Raw genomic sequence first — 23,201 nt, forward strand, 5'->3', positions numbered from 1 at the left:
TATAATTATACCACCATATGCATGAAAGTAGCTGAGATGTTATTTTTCATTTGCACAGGCCGAGGAAGAAGTTCAACCAAATATCCCCCAGAATGTTATTACCACACCACTTGATCCAGTGGTAGTCCACTGTCTTACATCCTATAGTTACTTAGGTTTTTTTTTTTGTTATGGCTGAACAACTTTGCTTCTCTTGTGTCTTTCACAGGCTAAAGCAAAAAAGCAAAAGAAAAAGGTTCTAAAGAGATCCACCCCTATTTCAGTCCAAGAAGAGGCAAGAGTTGAGATCCAATCTTCACAGTTTGCCCCACCACCAGCAGAGGTAATTTTATTTTACAGATTCATGTCCAACAACTAAGGGTGTGCAAAAAAACTGGTTTCACTGAATTGAATTGAAACTGAACTGAAACTGTTTTAAATAAACCAGTTTTTTTAAATAAAAAACTGAACTGAAACCATAGTTTTTATAAAAACCAGTTTATTAAAAATCAGTTTTTATGGTTCATTTTAGTTTTAAACCAAATTAAAACTGGTTTCATTTAAACTCTAAAATTAGTTTTTACATACTCTCTCTCTCTCTCTCTCTCCCTTCACTCTCTTTCTCCCCTTCCCTTCTCTCTCCTCCTCTCTCCTTTCTCTCTCTCTTTTCCCTTTCTTCCTTCTCTCTCTCTCTCTCTCTCTCTCTCTCTCCTTTTCCTCTCTCCTTTCCATCTCTCTCTTTCCTCCTCTTTCTCCCTCCTTTCCCTCTCTCTTCCCCTTTCTTTCTCTCTCTCCTCTCCCTCCTTTCTCTCCCCCTCCCATCTCTCTTTGTCTCCCTCTCCCTCTCTCTCTCCTTTCCCTCCTCTCCCTCCCCCTTCCTTCCTCTCTCTCTCTCTCTCTCTCTCTCTCTCTCTTCCCTTCTCTCTTTCTCTCTCTCTCTCTCTCCCTCCTTTTTCTCGCTCTCCCCTTTTCTTTCTCTCTCTCTCTCTCTCTCTCCATTTCCTCTCCCTCTCTCCCTCTCTTTCCTTTTTCTCCCCTTTCCCTCACTCCCCCTCCCTTCCCCCTTCTCTCTCTCTCTCTCTCTCTCTCTCTCTCTCTCCTTTCCCTCCTCTCCCTTTCTCTCCCCCTTCCTTCCTCTCTCTATCCTCCCTTCTCTCTTCCTCTCTCTCCCCCTCCTTTTCCTCGCTCTCCCTTTTTCTTTCTCTCTCTCTCTCTCTCTCTCTCTCTCCTTCTCCTCTTTCTTCCCCTCCTCTCTCTCTCCATTTTCTCTCCCTCTCTTTCCTTTTTCTTCCCTCTCCCTTGCTCCCCCTCCCTTCCCCCTTCTCTCTCTCTCTCTCTCTCTCCCCTTTTGTTTCTCTCTCTCCTCTCCCTCCTCTCTCTCTCCCTCCCTTCTCTCTTCCTCTTTCTCTCTTTCTTTTTTCCCTTTTTTTCTCTTTCTCTCTCCTATTTCTCTCTCTCTTCCTTCCCTTCTTTCTCTCTCTTTTTTCTCCCTCCTCTCTCTCTTTCTCCTCTTTCTTCCCTTTCTTTCTCTCTTTTTTCTTTCTCTCTCAACCTTTTCTCACTCTATATCCCTCTTCTCTCTCTCTCCCCCTCTTTTCTCCAAAACAAGAGAGAATGAGAGAGAGAGAGAGAAAAAAGAGGAAAAAAGAGGGAAGAAGGAGAGATAGAAAAAAAAGAGAGAGATGAGGAGGAGGAGAGAGAGAGAAAGAGAGAGAAGGGAGGGGGAGAAAGAGCACAAAAAAAAGAGAAAGGAAGAGAGAGAGGGAGAGAAAGTGAGAAAGACGGAGAGAAAGAGAGAGGGAGAGAGAGAGAGAGGAGGGGAAGAGGGAAGGAGAGAGAGAAAGGGAGATAGAGAGGAAGAGGGATAGGGGAGAGAGTGAGAGAAAGGGATAGAGGGAGAAAAGGGAGAGAGAAAGAAAAGGGAGGGGGAGAAAGAGGGGTAGGGGAGAGAGAGAGGAAGATAAGAAGAGAGAGGGAGAGAAAGAGAAAAGAAAGAGAGAGAGAGAGAGAGACAAAGAGAGGGGAAGGGGAGAAAGAGGGAGAGAGAGAGAAGAGGAAGAATGAGAGGGGAAGGAGAGAGAGAAAGGGAGAGAATAAGAGAGAGAGAGAGAAAGGATGGAGAAAAGAGGAGAAAGAGAGGAAGAGGTAAAGAAAAGAGAAAAAGGGAGAGAGAGAAAAAGAGGGAGAGAGAGGGGGTAAGAAAGAGAATATAAAATCTAATTTTATATATGTTAAGAGAGAGAGAGAGGTGGGAGAGAAAGAGAGAGAGGAGGGGGAGAGAAAAGGAGAAGAGGGAGAGAGAGAGGAATAGGAATAGGGGGAGAGAGAATGAGAGAAAGGGATAGAGAAGGAGAAAAGGGGGAGAGAGAGAGAGAGAGAGGAGGGGGAGAGAGAAAGACAAAGAGAGGGGAGGGGAGAAAGAGGAGAAGGGGAGAGAGAGAGAAAAAGAAAAGAGAGAGATGAGGGAGAGAGAGAAAGGAAGGGGAGAGAGGGAGAGAATAAGAGAGATAAAGAGGGGAAGGAGAGAGAGGGAGAGAAGGGAGATAGAGAGAGGGAGAGAGAGGGAGAGAAGAAGAGAGAGAGAGGGGAGAATGGAAAGAGAGAGAGAGAGAGGGAGAGGGGGAGAGGGGGAGAGAGAGGGAGAGAAGGAGAGAGAGAGAAAGAGAGGGAAAGAGAGAAAATGTAAAAACTAATTTTATATATGTTAAAAGTTAAAACTAGTTTTAACCTATAAACCAGTTTAAACTGGTTTTTTCTATTAAAACTGGTTTTATTTTTATGAACTGGTTTAAACTGGTGCACTGTATTGTAAACTGGTTTAAAATGGTTTAGTGCAGTTTCAGTTCAGTTTATGAAAAAACTGAACCATGAACACCCCTACAAACAACTATAACATATTTTAGCCCAAGAGCATAGATCTTGAATTCTGTTGTTTTCATGTGATTTAGGGTGTGAACTTTAACACTCAACACTCAATCCCTACTACCCCAACTACACTCAACCACGGGCCAAACTTCAGACCCAAGCAAGCAATAACTAGGCCACCAGCATCTACACTTCACCACCTTCAATAGCAGGCCATAGTCCCAACAGCTCAGCAACCTATGCAGCAGGCCATAGCCCCAATACTTCAGCCCCTCTACAGCAGGCAACAGCCCCAACTACACAACCACCAACTCAGCAGCAACTTCCAACTAATGGAGCAACTTGCTCAGGGACTGCCACAACTCCCTTCACGTTTATCCCCACACCAGGCCTAAATGCACCCCACAGATTCAAGCAAACATATGGATTTAGGCCACTAAGACTTCAGAAATGACATAGTCGTAGTTATAGTTATGAATATTTTAGTATCAAGTTTTTTGGTTGTCAAGTTATAATATGTAATAGACTTAAGACTACTGGAACATATTTTTTGTTTTGTGAATTCAGACATGTGCTGATGTTTTTGGCTGAATATGTAATAGTCTTTGTGCTTAGCAGTATGAATATATAAATATTATGCTTTTAGCTTATACAACATTGTGCAGACTTATCATGGTTTAAGCCTTAACATTCTTACACAAAAAATTCACATTCAATTCATATAGAACCTGTAATTACAGAACAAATTAACCCATCTCTTAACCTTGTCCATGCATCACTTACAGCAACACAGTATACCGTAAAACACTACAAACACAATTGCTGTTAACAGAATTAACATTGCCAGCATAACAAATACACCATAGTGATTATTATATTTTTTTATTTTCTTTCATATTCATGCTCAATCTTATATTCCAGTTGCTCCAATCTATTCTCCAGCATCATCATTCTTCCTTCAACATCATTGTCATCTTCATGCCCAAAACGTTTAGAAATCAGTTCGTCCAGCCAAACAAAATAGTTGCAGTGACGTTGCTCCGTCTGTAATTGCCATTATAGTGAATACAACTTGTTAAACCACAGAAGAAGTTGATTACATAAATGGAAGATGGAGGCACACTTACGCGATAGTAGGAACAACCGAGGAAGATTCTGTCTGGGTTCTTCAATGTCCCAGATTCTTGCATGATTGCATACGTTCCACACTTGCATTTAGGGTGCTGGAACTTGGCCTTCTTCCCCACACTTGCATTGCTACTCGAACCCACCATAGTCTTCCTCCAAACACGGCGTGTGTGAGAGGTTGAAGATTGCTCTGGATCGCTCATGTTTGAGCCCCTAGTGTTAGAGTTCAAAAAAGAGGGAGAATGAGATTTCACAATAACACGCAAAAGGACTTCAGGCTAAAACGATGTCGCTTTGCTGACTGTACAGGGATTTAATGGTCCAAATGAACACATGCCATTCCACATATGATGTGCCAAGGCCATGTCACGGGCTGCACGTTACACCTTAGCGTTTTTCGACGACTATAAACGGAGAAACCAACGGAATGACTTATTGGTATCACGGAGTATATGGATAGGGGCCGATCTGATATTTTATAAAGGTTAGGGGGCATGTAGTCAAATTTTGAAAAGGATAGGGGTCGGAAAGGGTATTTACTCTTATTTGAAATATGTTTGATCATTTATGAATGACAAGTTATGACTGTTTGATGAATTCATTATGTTAATATGATCATAAATAGTTGCATATATTTACTTTTATATGCAATAAATTTTTGTAATTTTTTGATAATGTATTTTAGATATGATAAAATATGTTGATATCTATAGTGTACTATGATATGATAAAGACATAAACTATATTCCATAAATTTACACAAAATGATGGAAACTTAATTTTATATATACTTATTATTACTATTCTGTTTTATTTTGTTTATTTTTTCTTTTTATATGTTCTTAAGATAAGGTATTTTGGAAGTTAAAAAAAAGATATTTTTGGTACAATTTGTATATAAATAAGTAAAAGAATGATAGTGACAAATAAAAGAGATTATAAGAATATTTTTCATGTTGTAGAATTATTGAATAGAGATTATAGAAATATTTTTCATTGAATATTTATAGTTTTACCAAATTTTTAGTTAAGTTTCTATTTTTTTCTTTTCAATTGAGTCTCTAAATATATATAAATAATTACATAAATCACTAATATTTTTTTGATATTTAATGTCGATATGGACTAAATTAAAAAAAATTAATATATAGAAATTTAATTAAAAAAATAAAAATAAAATTTAATTAAAAATTCGATAAAATTATAAAAAAATATAGAGTAATTAAACACATATATATATTCGGTAAGACTCTTTTTGCACTGAGATGGATAGAGTATCCGTATTATCTACATCTAATGTTCTCGCTACAATTTATAAGTGTCGGTTGACAAAATAAAAACAATTTTACACAACATTTACACTAACTAATTATTGAGAACTTTGTTAGATGGAAAAATAATTAGGGTAGTAATTATTGTCAAGTTAAATTAAAAAATAGTAATGCTACACAGTTAATAAATATTATTATTTTTAATTAATACTTAACTAGCAATAATATATATATTTTGTATATAAAAAATAAATAATTTGTAGATATATTTATCAAAATTTTATATACATAAATTAATATAATTTGTATCTATATTTTTTAAAATTTATACAAACAAATTAATAAAATTTAATTATTAAAAATATTTTAATATTTATGTTGAACAAATAATATAATAATAAAAAATACTAAAAATGGGTGACCCAAAATTTTATCTGAAAGAACAAATTTTTATTACGATAATTAAAGAAGATCAATCTGCACTACCTTTTATTCAATGCGTTATTTTAATCCATATGTTGTGGATCAATTTGCATTTCTTTAGAAAAGTTCGATGATCAATTTGTACTATATTATTTTAAAGGTGAAAATTCAGGTGAAGTCGACTTTACGTGAAGTTGATACACGAGAGTCATTGGATGAAAATTTAGTCAAATCAGTCAAATCATCTAACGACTCTCAGGTATCAACTTCACGTGAAGTCGACTTCACATGAGTTTCCACCTATTTTAAAAGGTTAAAAATTCCCCTAACTGAAGGAAATAATTTTTTTTAGTAAATACTCAAAGTAATTATTAACAAATTTAAGATCGAACATTTAATTTCTAATAAATTTTTATTTTCTGAAAAGTTTTAAAATTATTTTTGTTAAAAAATTAATTTTATTGTCACTTTAAATTAAATTTTAAAATGTATATTAAATAAATAAATTTTTAATAAATTTTATTATATTAAATAATTAATTCTTAAAAAATATACGTTAAAATAAATTAATCCTTTTTAAAAGTAATTCAAAGCCTAATCTATTTAAGAAAAATAATTCTCAAACATTTTTATAAAATAAAAATTTATTAAATATCAAAATATCTTATATGATTTTTTTTTAAATGTATATTATTGGCCATGTATTTTATTTTAAATAAAGTTGAATTGAGTGGAACTAGGAACAGTGGACCCCATAAAACGGCAACAAGTTACAAAATATCGATTGTGATTGGTCAAAAGACAGCAAGGCATATCGTCAAAGCTAAGTTAATTACATAATTTTTTAAATAGAGTTTTTTTATTATTATAAAAAAAATATAAATTAATAATTCTTAACTACTCAATTTTAAATCACTGTAATTAATAATAATTAATTTTGTATTTAAAAAAAATAAATTTTAAATAATTATTAATTAATGATAATTAATTAATATAAAATATAATTTAAAAATATTTATTGACTTATTATTGATTAAATTCCTGTTAGTACCTAATGGAATTGTATTATAAATTAATAGCTCCAATTATAATAATTCAAAAGTAATAGCTATATTATTGTAGACAAAAAAAAGTTATTAAATTAATTATTTATACAAAATATATATTAAAAGTTAAATCTATATGTAATTAATATATATAATAACTAATCTGATATTTTTTTTAAGTGTACAGTATATTTTTGTAAAACTAATTACTTTTCTAATTATTATTTGAACAGTATTTTTGAAATATTAACAATAATACTCTAAAATGTTGTCATAATTTTTTGGCAAACCGACCACTTCACTAGATTTCATGATCAAAACTCTTATTCATCGAGCAGAGCATGTAGACATTTTAAAGGAGGGTTTAAATATATGAACAAGTTTTTTCTTTTTTCCAGATCTAAAGCCGAAGCACATAGTTAAAACATAAATACTTTAATTTGCATAGTCGTTAATATTGGTTACTTAATAATATATTAATATTGAAATCTCTAATAATTAAATCCGGTAGATGTTTACTTAGTTTATTTATTTATGTTATTTTATTTCCATTTTCCGGAAAGACAGATTAAACTAAAGTAGGAGGTACTATTGTAGGTAAGTTAATTATTAATTTGGAAAAAAAGAAAAAGAGGGAAAAGAACACAAGTTGGGAGAAGTTGGTGAGAATAGGGCAACAAAGAAGGGATAAGGACACAAAAGAAAGTTCGAAGATATGGAATCATTGGAAGTGTTTTAAGAGTAAATTAAACGATAAAACCAACAGCCTTAGATGATTAAAGTTGACAGGGTAAAAAAGTATGCCCAAGTTGATATATAAAATTATTATGAGATTATATATATCCTTGTTAAGCTAAGTTTCTTTGAATATATATGTTGACGCATTTTATATATGTGTATGTATATGTTCTTCCCTCTTAAGTAAATGTAAATACATATGGCAAGCTTTATGTTTTTGATATATCAGCGTAATCTTTGTTATTTAATTTGTTGAATATAGTGGTATTTATCAATTAATTAGCTTGGCACGATCAATTCACGAAAATGTATTAGTATACAAGTTCAAACTTTAAAGAAGATAATTGTATGTTGCAAAAATTATCTCTTAGCTAAAAGTATACAGATATCTTAAAAATACATTTTATTTATGAACTTGTAAAAAAGTTTTAGAAATATTTTTGTTATTGATGAAGATGAGTGAACAAAAAATATTTTGATTAATAAAAATATTTAACAAAAATATATATGTAATCCCTTGTGACAAAATAATTGTAATAACTTACATTATTCATGATTATTTCTTTTTGAAGTTTTATTTGAGTCGTGTTTTGTGCTTTTCCCGTTTACATACAATCGGCATCTTTGAAAGTTGGTTTTTATTGATAATAGTAGTATACTGTATATATTCGTTCAAGTTAATTTTCAGATAATTCAACTACTTTATTAGTTGTAGGTTGTTATCAAAATGTACCATGTGAGCAATGTCTTCTATAATATAAACTACTTGTCCATTTGACATTTCTAACTACTATATATACCAAACCAAGCAGAAATATTTATTATCGTGATAAATTCTTTCCATGATCGAAATAAATAACAATAGGTACTTCACAATAATCTAATGAATAATGACTTATATACTATGATAAAAAAAATCTTTTTAGGATAATTGATTTTTGGTATTTATATGATATTTTTTATTAATTTATTAGCTATCAAATCCAAAGTGAAAGAAAAGACTGTACTATAAAATATATGTTACATGCTTAATATTACGCATGTCGTCATCGTGCCAACTTGCTCATTTCTTTCTATTCAAAATTTAACCGGACAAAAGCATCCAATTATTTTTTTTGCCTTTGGAAAAATCTGTGTACCACTAATTGAACAATATTATCGCAAGCAACTTGTTCAATTTGTGCAGGGACTTTCTAGAGTTTTCTTCCAAATTCACAAATATATTATCTATTTCCAAAGACGCCCTAGGAATGCATGCATGTTTTAGTTAAAAACAAAAGAAAAAAAAAATGAATGGATCAAGAAAAAATCAACGAGAAGAAAAAGTAAGGAGATATATAGATTATAGCGGCATGCAGAGAGAGAAGATAGGCTTTCTTCTCACATGAATTAATAATAATCAGCAAACAACTTAAGAAAAGAGATAAATAAACTATTATTATTTTCTTGCAAGTTAACAATAAAATAATAATTGATGGAGTGGCAAAGTTGCAGTTTGATGTAAATAAATAAATAAAGAAAAGGGAACATTGATAAAACCAAGTCTAAAGATAGCTGCTACTTGCAAGTTGAGGATCCACTTGCAAGCACCGCCATATTTCCTTTCATGTCCCTCGTTCAGTTCAATTCAATTCAATACCAATCATATTTCATAAAATTAAACACCAAATCAATTAAGCTAATCCAAGTTGGATTACGGAAAATATTATATTAACTATTAAATTATTAAATATTAACCACCAAACCCAAAGCAAAAGAAAGGGCAAGCTACTGGCTAGACTGTATTATAGCCGTCTCATTTTTTAATTTTAATTTCCCCTCTGACACAAATATATCAAAAGTTCAAAACCCTCACATTTATATATTTGCAATTGCTTATTCAACAACATAATCAATCAAAAATTGAAGTTAGAAGAGATATATATAAGACCCTTACCCAAAAGCAAAACTAGTATCTCTTAGGTTTGGTGGGGAGAGGAGAGAAAAAGAGAGAGAACAACATACCTTACAATATTTTAATATTATTATTATTAGAAATAATAATAATATATTATTTGTTATTTCAAGAATGCCTTCTCCTCTTCAACTCCACCGCTTCGATCCTTCCACCGACGCAGCAACTGCCACAGCAACAGCCATCGCCACCGGCGTCAACTTCCCCAAGGAGCATGCCTTCACGGCAACGGCAACAGCGTCTCCATCGCCGCCGTGCCTTCTCCCGGAGGCTCTAGCACGGCACCACGCGCACGGAGTTGGACCGCACCAGTGCTGCTCCTCCGTGATCCAGTCCATTGACGCTCCGGTATCCACCGTGTGGTCCGTCGTGCGCCGCTTCGACAACCCGCAGGGATACAAGAACTTCGTCAAGAGCTGCCACGTCGTCGCCTCGGGAAACGGCGGAGACGACGGAATCGGAGTCGGCGCGTTGCGCGAGGTGCGCGTGGTTTCCGGCTTGCCAGCTCAGTCAAGCACGGAACGGTTAGAGATCTTGGATGACGAGCGCCACGTCATCAGCTTCAGCGTCGTAGGCGGAGACCACCGTTTGAGGAACTACCGCTCCGTTACAACGCTTCACGGTGACGGTAACGGCGGAACGGTTGTGATTGAATCGTACGTCGTTGATGTACCGATCGGTAACACTAAAGAAGAGACTTGCGTGTTCGTTGATACGATCGTACGGTGCAACTTGCAGTCCCTCGCTCAGATCGCTGAGAACATGGCCAAAACAACCCCTCACAAATGAAGGAAAAAAAAAAAAGTAACCGTCATTCATTTTCTTTTCTTCTTTTATTTTATTTTGATATGCTGAGTTGGAATTTCGGAGAGGAAGAGCAGAAGGAGGGAAGGAATAAGTGTTACTCTTTTCTTCTCCAAAACTAAAACCTCGCGTTTTTCGGATTCGGATTCTGGTTCGGATTCGGGTCTTTGTTACTGCGATTGTATCATTGATGATGCATGTGCCTGGTGTTGGGAATTGGTTAAATCAGTAGGTTTTGGAGGACCGTTGGTCAGAAAGGAAAATGGTTGAATGTGATTATTCTATATATATATATATATATATGAGATGAGAAATGTTCATATATATGCCTCAGATTTTTTCCGTTCTACTGTTGATTCTGATCAAGAGGTGCTGCTGCTGTTGCTGCTGATGCTGCTTTTTTCACCAAATCGATGGTGGTTGAAATGATAGAGGATAGTTCAATTGTGGTATACTGGTACTAGTTTTTGTTTCTGTAAATTAAATTCCTCTTAATTTGTAGTGGATTATTTGATAATTCTATATCGATTGGGAGCTTGTTCCTTTTTAGTATTTCTTTAATTTTCACTGTTCTTTTATGAGACTAATTTCTGTTACTGCACTTATCAATATCAGTTTCAGTTAGTGAGATGGTTAGTTGAAATGGTTGGCCATGATAAATGCATCAATTGATGGGAAAATCTAATCTTCCAAATTATTCAAAATCTTTATTCTGCACCTGGCCCTCAATTTTGGAAAATTTTAAAAATCATAACCTTAGCAGCCTCCACATATTTGACCTCAAATTGAAAATCAAAATGCGGAGTCAATTTTTTTTAGTTGGTAATCACTTGTGGATTTTATCATTATTATTTAGGTACTTGTATAATACGAAATTAAGAAGTTTTTGTTAGGTTAGCATTATCGTCAATTAATAGTAGAAATTCACATTTGATTTATAGGAAAGTGGAATTTTTTTTTAAAAAACTTAAGTCTCGCAATTTCATTTAATCATTTCATATAAAAAGAAATTAGGAAGTTTAATATTTTGATACCAAGCTCTAGTAATATTACTTATATTAGTGTAGTAGTTACCAGTGTTAATATTTTCAGTGATTTTTTTTAACAGTGGTAATTGGTTGCTAAAGTCATTAAATAGTCTTTCTTTTTTTGTCGAGTGTTATATGAAATATGATAATATCGCTCCTTTTAATCAATGGGAGAATTTTATTGGTAGGAGTAGGATAGGATCGGGTAATATGCGAAGTTTATTTTAGAAGGTTTACTTCCTCCTTTCGATCTATGAGAAGATTTTATTGGATAGCATGATTTTTGGATTTTGGTGTTGTAGGATCTTTTTTTATATATAATAATAATAATCATAAAATATTACATAATTAATAAATATTATTATTTTTTATCAGTATTTAATCAATAATAATTTATATTTATATTTATAGATGTTTTGTATAAAAAAATATATAATTTATACTTATATTTATTAGAATTTTATTTATATTTATTAGAATTTTATCTATATAAATTAATACTGTTTATATTTATATTTTTTGAAATTTATATATATAAATTAATAAAATTTATTTATTAAAAATAATTTAATATTTATACTAACTAAATAATAACGAAAAATATTATCAAATTAATGTGTTTCACAATATGTGCCTTTAGTTGTTTTTAAAGATTTGGCTGTTGATTTCTGTTAGAGAGCTAATAAAGTGTTAAAGAGCCAATAAAGTATATGTACAATGGACTGTTTATTTGATTTAATATGAATTAAAATGAATTAAAAATGAATATTTACGATAAAATACTATTAATTTATCAAATAGAATATATTTATACTATTTAGAATAACTATCCGGATATAAAGAATAATAAACATCTGATATCCTACTGAATCAAACACAATACAAATTATTGTACACATTGTATATATATTTCATTAGCTTTCTATACTTCTTTTATAAATCAAACTTTGATTGGGTGTTCAAATTTATGTTAGCCATTATATTTGACAATAAATATTTTTGGAGAAAAAAGAAAGAAAAAAAACTGAAGAGAGTAGTCATGTGAAGAGAGTAGCGAAGATATATGCATGCATTAATGCATATAATGAGAGACGCAGAGGGCAGCCAACAATATGCAGCAGTAATATAAACGGCAAGAAAGTGTATTAATTACGTGACTTGCAAGTTTACTTTCTTTCTTCATCACTCCATCCATGAATTCCTTCATTTTCTTATGTTATCCATACACACTCAGTCGGTGCATGACCATGACGGTGCCTTCCTTAATTTTTTCCGGATGGAGAGAAATTCACGGACAATTATTTTTGTGCTAAGTTATTAATTAAAAATATTAAATAATTAAATAACAATTTAATTAAATTATTAAAATCTTCATCTGCTTGTTTTTATCAATTTCTCGATTTCTCCCTCTAAACATGTATGTGTATATTTCGGATCCTGATCATAAGAAAAAGCATATATGCCATTACAATTCCGCTAGTAAAAAAAATAAGTTTTACGATTAGGATTTGCTATCTGAAATTTTTAATCAATTATATTTCACTATAATTACAAAAGTTTTACATATATATTTAATAATTTAACGGTTAGTAGAAAAAATAAGTTTTACATAAATAAAAAATTAATTGTATATTAATATACTGATAAAAGTAATTAGTTTTAAAATTTATTATTTAAACATATGAATCTAATTTAATGATCAGATAATTGTTTTCAGTAACTCCATAAATTAAAAAACTCATATATTTCATTATATATTATTATTAGATCAATTATTAGTTTTTGTTTAAAAAGAAAAAGGGAAAATGTTACAAATACGAATAGAATAAGGTATTTTTGTTATTTAATATCGTGTGATTCGATACATGTGACATTGTGAGTTTGTGACTGAACCATCCAATTAATAAGGTAAAAAATTGAAGGCGAATATCATTGTTGTACATAAATGTTGAGTAATGAAAGGAAAAGAACATCAAATAAAGGAAACAATATATATAGAATTTATCTGTATGACAATGACTAGGGTGGTTGTGTATGCATACATTTTGATAACGACGTTATTATTATAGTACTCGTTTTTGTATGGTGGACGAATCAACCTCCTTAGTGCAACTTGCCTATGCTGAACTCAACTTGTTCAATAAAAAATATGGTCAAGTTGCCATTCTCTGTCTCCTCACTAATACTCTAATAATATTCTATCTCCCTCCCTCTATTTTAACAATAGCTATTATTATTTTTTTATATCATAATACAAATGGGATCCGAAGAGATTGATACGGATTGGCAAGTTGGGTTGTAAGTTGGTCAGAAAGGGCCTTCTCCTTTCATTAATTATTAATGTTTGTTTACCTTATATGTGTTTCCTTTTGTTTCTCTTATTCTCCTGTACAAGCAATTAGATAGCAAGTGTCCCGTGACTCATTTTTCCCACAAAAACACGTTTTCAAACTATATATGGTTTAAGCTTTTTCTCCTTTCTAAAAAATTATAACGTTTAGTGCTAATGCAAATAATAACACCACTTAATTATTGTAATTGTTTCTGTGTGGTAAATCTTAAAAAGAGGTATAGCTTGTCCATTTTAAGGTTAAACTCGTGTTCGTTTCGGTAAGACGGGTATACGTTGACTTTAAGAAAAATAGCGACGAAGAATATCTGTAAAAAATATTTTGGTGCTCAAATTAAAAAAGTGTGAGACAAAGTATATTATTATTCAAAGTGAATAATGTGCCTTTTTTTTTTTTTGTTCTATTCTTGTAGAGTGAATTAAGTTTCGTCTTGTTCTATAGTACATCGTGCGATTAACTTGTTTGACCTAATCCTCCTTTGATTCAGTGTATTGCGAAAGTTACATATAATTACCTCTTTTCTTCTTTCCATTCTAAAATAAGGATCTTTGCTTTATTTTATTTAGCATGTTGTCGATTTATAGGATTAACGGGTACGAGCTATAATGAACGGATCAGTAACATATAAAAATCGAAACTAAAATGTTCTATTACTTGAAAATGTGATATATTTTTAGATTTAAATATGATTAGTTACCTATAAACCCAAACTAAACCCACCTATAAATCGGAACTACAATAAAGGTGCATAATAAACCACATGAAATCTGAACAAATATAAATAAACACGTGATTGTGCTCTCATAACGGACTTATCCTGTGAAGTCAAATATCACTCAGGAACAGTTACCATAAAAGTAGGCCAATATCCTCAATATCTCCGAGAATATCAATAACCGTCTACAGCACAAACAACCATATAAATACACGAGACGAGGAAGGTACGCTATTCACTCTGAATAACATATATCTCGTCTTATACTCTTCCTAACTTGAGCGTTGGAGTGCCTTTGTAGGTGCCCACCACTGCTGTTCTTAAAGGAGCCGGCATATATCTCATCCAGTTAAAGGAGAATCAAGTTCGAACATTGAGTAGGACGAGTTATATCCAAGCATGGCAATTTTTCCCGACGGGGCGGATACCCGCGGGGATTTACCCGTTGGGGGGAGGGGGATATATTTGGGGAGCTTTTTTCACCCGTGGAGGACGAGGACGGGGACCTGCGAAATAAAGGGGGTGGGGGCAGGGAACGAAGTCCCCCCTATGGAGACTCGTATAATACCCGTATATAGGAAATGTCAAAAATATTCCTATATATATATATACGTTATTGACAAACCCTATCTCTCCTAACCCTTCTTCAGTTCTTCTCGGCCGTCATTCCTTCTCTCAGACTCTCTGCCTTTCCTTCTCACTCTCATTCTCTCTGCCACCCTCTTCTGCTCTTACCGCAGTCTGCCAGACCGCCACCCTCATCTCCTCTTACAGCTTCTACCTCTCACACTTAATGTCCATCAAAAGGTAGAATCGACGTCGCGCGCCTGACAACGACCTACCCTGAAGAGAACCGTCGTTGCCAGAGGCAGAATCGTTACTTGAAGCGTCGTTGTCGTCGGCCTCGTGTCGCCGTCTTCTTCGAGAGAGAGCCAGAAGCGTCGCCGTCTTCGTCTTTGGCAAGGCAGTCATCTTCGTCGCATCGCCACCTCTGTCTTTGGTAAAGGTATTTCTTTATTTCCTCAAAATAAATTTTTTATTTTATTTTTCTTCTTTTTAGAATTGATTTATTTTCTCTAAACAAATACAGTTCTAATTTTTTTAATTTGCTTCTATTTTTTATGAAGGTTTAGGTGGTTTATAGAAAGATTTTGTGCTTTTTGATGGTTGATGTAGGTTTATATAATTGTATAAGGCACTATGCTAAACAGTTTTACTATTTTACTACCACTGCGTCGCTCACTGCTTCCTGCTCAAAGCTTCACCACCTGGTCCGCCTCTGCTCTACCGTTGCTCACTGATTTTAATATATGTTTTGATTTTTAATTGATGAAATTGCTACGGTTTGAATTATATTAATGTGAAATTGGATTTAGGTTTAGGGTTTGAATTCTGTTAATTGATAAATTTGGATTTAGAGATAGATTTTGTTGGTGTGAAATTGGATTTAGGGTTTGGGGTTTAAATTCTTACTGAAAAATTGAGACATTGGATTATAATGCTGAGTTTAGGGTTTGGACTATGTTAAATGTTAATTATCTTTTATTTTTTAATTTTTTTGTTTTTTAAATGTTTTTGAATATTTTTTAAAAATCCGCAGAGACTCCAATCCCTGGCGGATACAAGGTCCCCATTACCCTTTGCAGGGATAGGGCGGGGACGGAGATGGATTATGGATGGCGGGGGCCGGGGGTATGTCCCTGCCCCTATGAGGACCCATTGCCATCCTTGCCTATATGTTGAAGCCGGTTATCTACGCAGGAACATTTGGCGCCCACCGTGGAGTCGAAGATTTAAACTAACCCCACTTTCATCTCTCCTACCCTATTGTTGCCACTTTTTTGCAGGTCACAACCTATGGCGGATGATCCAAGAAACCCCCTTCCTCCCCCCACTCAAGCTGAGCTATTGACCATCAACGAATCCCTACGAGTGGAAAACTGAAGAATGGTCTACTTGTTACGTCAGAAGCAAAACAACTAAAGTAAGGGAGGGGAGCACAAGAACATTAAGAACAAAGATGATCAAGACGATCACTCGTCAGAAGCAAAGCCTATATTAATAACCTTCACAAAGTCAACAGTGAAGAGGACTAACTCATTTTCAAAAGACATTATGAACTTTCAAATGCCTAAAAACTTCACCTTACCAATGACACTGAAACCTTATGAAGGAATTGGCGATCCCAACATACATGTCACCACATTTTACACAATGATGTTCATGAACGGTGCATCCGATCCAATACTCTGTCGTACATTTCTTACCTTTTTAGATGACACTGCCTTGATTTGATTTTCTAATTTGCCTGCAGGTTCTATATCAAGTTTTGACAAGCTAGCCAATCTCTTCGTCAACAATTTTGCTGCATCAAAGATCTATGTGCATGGCTCAGACTACCTCAGCACCATAAATCAAGGAAAGCATGAAAGTATTAAAGACTACATGATGAGGTTTGCCAAGGCAACCATGGAGATAGCTAACCTCAACCCAGAGGTCCATCTACATGCATTAAAGAGCGGATTCTTCCTTGAAAAGTTCCAAGAGACTATAGTCGTAACAAAACCAAAGACATTAGCCGAGTTCTAAGAAAAGGCCATAAGCCAGATCGAAATAGAAGAGCTCCAACAAATTCGAAAGGCGGAAAAGCCTAACCCTAGCAAAAAAGAAGACAAACAAAACAAATACCAGAGCAATAGGACGGACCAAAAACTATTCAAGCTTACACCAAAATTCGACATATACACCCCTTTCAACATTAAAAGAGAATACATCATTAAAGACTTCTTGCACTCTAAATTAATCAAACCACCAAATAAGGTAGGGACATATCAGGACCAGCAATATGTGGACAGATCCAAGTATTGCACTTTTCATAAAAAATATGGACACACTATAGATGATTACGTTATAGCAAAAGACCTCCTTGAGAAGTTGGCTCGCCAAGGCCTGCTTAACAAATACATTGACAGCCAAGGACCGACGTAACACAGAATACCTCGGCCAACACTCCAAATCAAATGACAATTACAAAGACAAATGAAAGAAGGTAGACTAAAACCCTAACCAATCTCACAGAGTTATTAACTATATTTCTGGTGGTTTCGTAGGTGGAGGATGCAGCAACTCAGCTAGAAAGAGGTCCTAAAAGACCATGATGTTAGCCACCGGCTCTAAGCCGCTCTATACCACCAACATGAATGTCCTAGATGTTTCATTCAGTTCCTTAGATTACACAGCAATAGATAAAAACCATGACGACCCTGTAGTTATATCACTTCAAGTTGGCAAGCCCTTGGTGAAAAAAGTCCTTATGGACTTAGGAGCAGCGTCGATGTACTATTTTATTCCACATACCAAAATTGAAGCTAAGTGACAAAGCTTTACAACCATCTACAGGGAAATTGATAGGTTTTTCAGGTGAGCGCGTTCCAATCCGAGGTTATATATGGTTACAAACAACACTAAGCCATTATCTTGATTGTAAGACCCTATACATTCAATACTTGTTTGTGGACTGTAAAAGCCCATATAACATCATTCTAGACAGACTTTCTTTAAATACTTTTTGTGCTATTGTTTCTACTATACACCTGTGTGTCAAGTTTTCATCGCAAAATAATAAATTTATCACCATTCACATTGATAAGAGAGAAGCCAGACAATGCTATAATGCAAGCCTCAAGCCGAATCCCTTAAGACAAGCTAACCAACAGTACGTCCAAGTAGTCTATAACTTAGAGAGTCTACCTGCTTTAGCAGACCTAGACCCTCAGACAAATCAGCAAGACCAACCTATGCCTACAGACACCTTAACAAAAATAAAATTGGCAACCAATGAAGACAAGCATACCTACATCAGAGATGCTTTACAAGAATAGGAGAAGGAACAACTTATCACACCACTACAACAAAATATCGACCTATTTGCTGGACCCTAACAGACATGCTAGGCATTGAAATGTCATCTGCCACAGACTTGCAATCAACCCCACAATCCGACCTATAGTCCAGAAGAAACGCCACCTCAGTACAGATAAAAGGAAAGCATCCTTAGAAGAAACCTAGAAACTACTAAACGCTGGATTTATAAAGCAACTCCAATTCACAACCTGATTAGCAAACATAGTCATGGTCAAAAAGCATAACGGTAAGTAGAGGATATGCATAGACTACACTGATCTCAACAAGACATGCCAAAGGACGCATATCCTCTACCTTGTATTGAAAAATTAGTTGATAGTTCATCTGGTTTTCAATGTTTAAGTTTTATGGATGCTTATTTCGGCTATAACCAAAATACTTATGTATTCAGCTGATTAGGATAAGACAACCTTTATTACTGACCATGGTAACTTTGTTATAAAGTTATGCCATTTAGAATGAAAAATGCAGGTGCAACTTACCAAAGGCTAATGGATAGAATTTTTGCTAACCAAATCGGACGAAATAAAGAGGTATATGTAGACGATATGGTAGCAAAAACCACATCCAGAAGCAATCACACAAATGATCTCGAAGAGATATTCCAACAATTGAAACTATACAACATGAATCTGAACCTAGAAAAATGTGCTTTCGGAGTACACGGCAAAAAAATTTTAGGTTTCATGTTAACTTGTCGAGGAATAGAAGCAAATCTAGAAAAATACTAAGCTATACTGGAAATGAGGAGCCCTAAATCCATCAAAGAAGTCCAACAACTCACCGGCCGTTAGCAGCACTGTCGCGTTTCTTACCTCAGATTGCATACCATTCACACAATTTTTTCAAAAGATTAAGAAAGCAAAAGTAATTCATCTGGTCGGAAGAATGCGAGCAGGCATTCACCGATCTAAAAGCCATATTATCCTCATCACCAATACTTCAGAAACCAGAATATGGTATACCACTCTACTTATATTTATCAGCCACTAATCATGCTATTGGCTCTATTTTGGTAATAGAAATAGGTAAGCAGCAATAACCAGTATACTTCGCCAGCAAATCTCTTCAGAATGCTGAATTGAGATACTCAAAGCTAGAGAAACTAGCATTGTCTCTTGTTATGACAACAAGACGTTTGAGGCACTATTTTCAAAGGCATACTATCATAGTACGGACAGAATACCCTCTTAGACAAATGTTAATACTCCCTGAACTTGCTGGAAGGTTAATTAAATGGTCTATAGAATTCTCAGAATATGACATCCAATACCAAGCACGGGGAGAAATTAAGTCACAGGCAATAGCCGACTTCATAGCAAAACTCACACCCGATGAGATTTCTTCATGTAACGAGATATGGACTTTATATGTGGACAAAGCTTCAAACATGCAAGGTTTTGGAGCTGGCATATTACTCGAAAATAGCAAAGGAATGGCTATAGAACAATATCTGCAATTCAATTTTCATGCTAGTAATAACCAAGCAGAATATAAAGCACTCATAGCTAGCCTGAAATTAGCTCATACCCCTGGAATAACACACCTCCATGTCAAGTGCGACTCCCTACTAGTCGTGCAACAAGTAACAGGTAACTTTTAGGTAAAATACATACTACTAGAAAAATACAATTCTATTATTAACAATCTTATCTCTTGTTTCTTGAAATTTGAAATCACTCATATACCTCAGAAACAAAATTGCCGAGCTGATATTTTATCAAAACTTGCAATCACCAGACATCTAGCCCATCAAACGCGTTTATCACAACTAACACTAGATGAACCCAATGTTACATTAACAAATGTTTTGAGTATTTCACAGGAAGAATACTGGAAAATACCATTTATACAATATTTACAAAATAGGAATAATACATGAGAATATCCAAAACAAAAGACAATTCAAAAGGAGATCCAACTTCTTTACCATTGTGGGAGCTGAGTTATACAAACGAGGTTTCACAATACCTCTATTAAAATGCCTACAAAAAAGATGCCAACCTTGCCATGGACAAAGTCCACAAAGGCTTATGTGGCACGCACATAGGAGGAAGAAGCTTGGCATCCAAAATACTAAGAGTAGGATACTATTGGCCTACACTACAACAAGATTGCATGAATAAAGTCAAATATTGCGACCATTGCCAACGTCACGCACCCATCATTCACAATCCAGCCGAGCAATTATATGCATTAGAGGTAAGCTGGCCCTTCAGTAAGTGGGAGCTAGATATCCTCAGCCCTTTTCCACAAGCACCAGGTCGGGTTAAATTCTTAATTGTTGCTATAAATTACTTCACAAAATGGATAGAAGCTATACCTTTGACAAAAATCAATTCTAAAAAAATGATATCTTTTGTTTGAAAAAACATCATATGTAGATTTGGCATACCTCATTCCATTATAACTGATAATAACAGACAATTTATGGACCAAAAATTCACAAATATTTTACAAAATTTTAGAATCACTCATCAATTTGCATCTGTAGAACACCCTCAAACTAATGGTCTAGCTGAGGCTGCTAATAAAGTCATATTGCAGGTATTTAGGAAAAAATTGGACGATTCTAAAGGATAATAGGCCGAGCTCATTCCAGAAATTCTGTGGAACTATAACACATTAGAACAATCATCAACTAAAGAGACTCTTTTCAGACTAGTATATAGTTGTGATGCCATGATATCAGTTGAAGTATCACATCAATCTAGCCGAACATAAAGTATCACCGACGACGTAAACACCGAGCTAAGAGTAACTGAACTCGACTTAGTAGAAGAAAACCATGACAAAGCATTAATCCAACAACACGTAACTCAACTTGTTATAGCTCGAAATTATAATAAAAGAATCAAACTGAGGTTATTACATGAAGGAGACATTGTCCTAAGGAAAACAAAAGAAGCACACAAACCACTGAGACATGGAAAACTAAGTGTCAGTTGGGAAGGCCCTTTCTGAGTATCGAAAGTCCTAGAACGAGGAGCAAGCTTCCTTAGCAGGCAATGACCTTTCAAGTACTTGGAATATCTCGTCTCTAAAACTTTATTATTGTTAAGTCTGTACATTGGGACAAGGAGCTGTACTCTTTTTTCTACTGCCAGATTTTATCTCTAAGTGGGATTTTGCTAGAGAAGTTTTAACGAGGTACACCCTCCGCACTTGCCAACTCTGTAAGATCCTCAACCAATGACATACTATCCTATACCTCATTGTTTACACTACTTACTGTCCTTGGCTTAACCGAACTATACGTTATTACTTTTTCATACATTACAGCACAATCAAACACAGTACTTGCCATTTTCACACGTACTATCCTTATTTTTTTCTCAAAATCAACCCAACTCCATACCAATTTATACAAACATACAACTATGATATTTAAATTATATCAAATGAAACATGGTGTTGCAAAATATTTTCAACATCAACCAAACAAACTACATGCATACACATCAAAAGCAACGTAATACCTATTGCAAATTCAAATATTAAACTCTGTTAACACTAAAATACCATCAAAACATAAGTATTGTCTAATCCAAAATGCCAAGTTTAACCGAGATGTATCCTGCTCATCAGTTCATTAACACCTACTACTATCTAATTAGTTACAAACTTTTTCAAAATATAACACAAGTTCATTTAAAGGTGCATTGACATTCTCATCTTCTTCTTCCTACTCAGATTCATCATCAACCAAATCCCCATTAGCCACAATCTTACATGGGTCCATACCAGAAAAATCAACACCAGGAGCAAAGAGTTTAGCTTGCTAAAACGCTCTTTCAAACCCACTTGTGAACATCTCCAGCCCATGATGATCCCTATTACTCTCCACGTTCTTTTTCTCTATACCCAGCTCCACAATCCTGGCTTCCAAATTAGCTTTATCCTTATCCAACTTATTTTCTTTCTCTTCAACATGAGCCAGTTTTTCGCTCAACCCTTTCCTCTCTTCTTTTTTCAACTTCAATTGCTCAAGCGTTTCTTGCAACTATTTTTTATTCTCAGTATTTTTTGAGATAGCTTTTCATACATATTCTTCTCATAAGAATATTTGACATGAGCTATCTCTTGAGTTCGAGTTATGCACACAAGACGCTATAAAACACGCAACCAATTTGCATCAACAAAAATAGATCAAAACAGCCTTTCAAATTACCTGTAAATATTGCGCCACCCTAGCACCTCCAACACTCTCAATCAACTTCACATCTGTCGGACACTGACAGTCATCAGACATAAGCAAGAAAGGGAGATGCTCACTCCAAAGCAAAGTAAGATCGTCATTCCCCTAATAGCCATGTATTTTTTTTATTTTTGGTAAACTTCTCCACTTCAGCCAGGTCAACATGCCTCTCAGTCACTTTTGAACCAGTCAAATCCACCACACTACCTTTTTCAATCCCAGCCTCTATTTTCTTTTTCTTCACCCTTTTCTGTGGAGATGGCTAATTTACCTTGGCCCCACCTTCCGCCTTCACATTATTGGTCGATCCCTATTTTTTCACATGTTTCGCTTTGAAGAAGGTGCACAAACTGCTTGTTGTGACCTTCGGAGCCATTTCACATGCACACCACAAAGTAACAACCATAATAAATTACACTTACACAGCTATTCAATACAAAAACTTTCATTACCTATATACTCAGCAACGCCATTCCTATTTGCTTCCCACTTGAGCAACTCGGACACAGACAACAGTCTAGATGACGATATATTGTTCACTAAAAACTTCCCCCGCCATTTCATGCTTGTACTCCATCATCTCCATACCTAATATTTGTCGAGACCGAGGACACTAATACAATGGGAACCTTTCCAACAAATACTCATCCAAATACATGAAAACTCATCCTCAGCAGATCTCACCTTTGCATACATAACTTTTAAACCTTTAAAAGATGATTTGTATAAATTAAATATACCTCGACTCAGCACACTAGCCAAGTTTATCCACACTCT

At 34.5% G+C, this 23,201-nt stretch overlaps 1 protein-coding gene across 1 annotated transcript; it reads left to right on the forward strand.

Moving 5' to 3' along the window:
* Positions 1–8,871: 8,871 nt before the first annotated feature.
* LOC112764513 (abscisic acid receptor PYL4) lies at positions 8,872–10,760 on the forward strand. The gene has a single exon (XM_025810161.3). The coding sequence runs from the start codon at positions 9,519–9,521 to the stop codon at positions 10,191–10,193; it is 675 nt and encodes a 224-aa protein (XP_025665946.1). The 5' UTR covers positions 8,872–9,518; the 3' UTR covers positions 10,194–10,760.
* The last annotated feature ends 12,441 nt before the right edge of the window (positions 10,761–23,201 follow it).

Source organism: Arachis hypogaea, chromosome 17, assembly GCF_003086295.3.
Source record: "Arachis hypogaea cultivar Tifrunner chromosome 17, arahy.Tifrunner.gnm2.J5K5, whole genome shotgun sequence".
NCBI classification, from domain to species: Eukaryota; Viridiplantae; Streptophyta; class Magnoliopsida; order Fabales; family Fabaceae; genus Arachis; species Arachis hypogaea.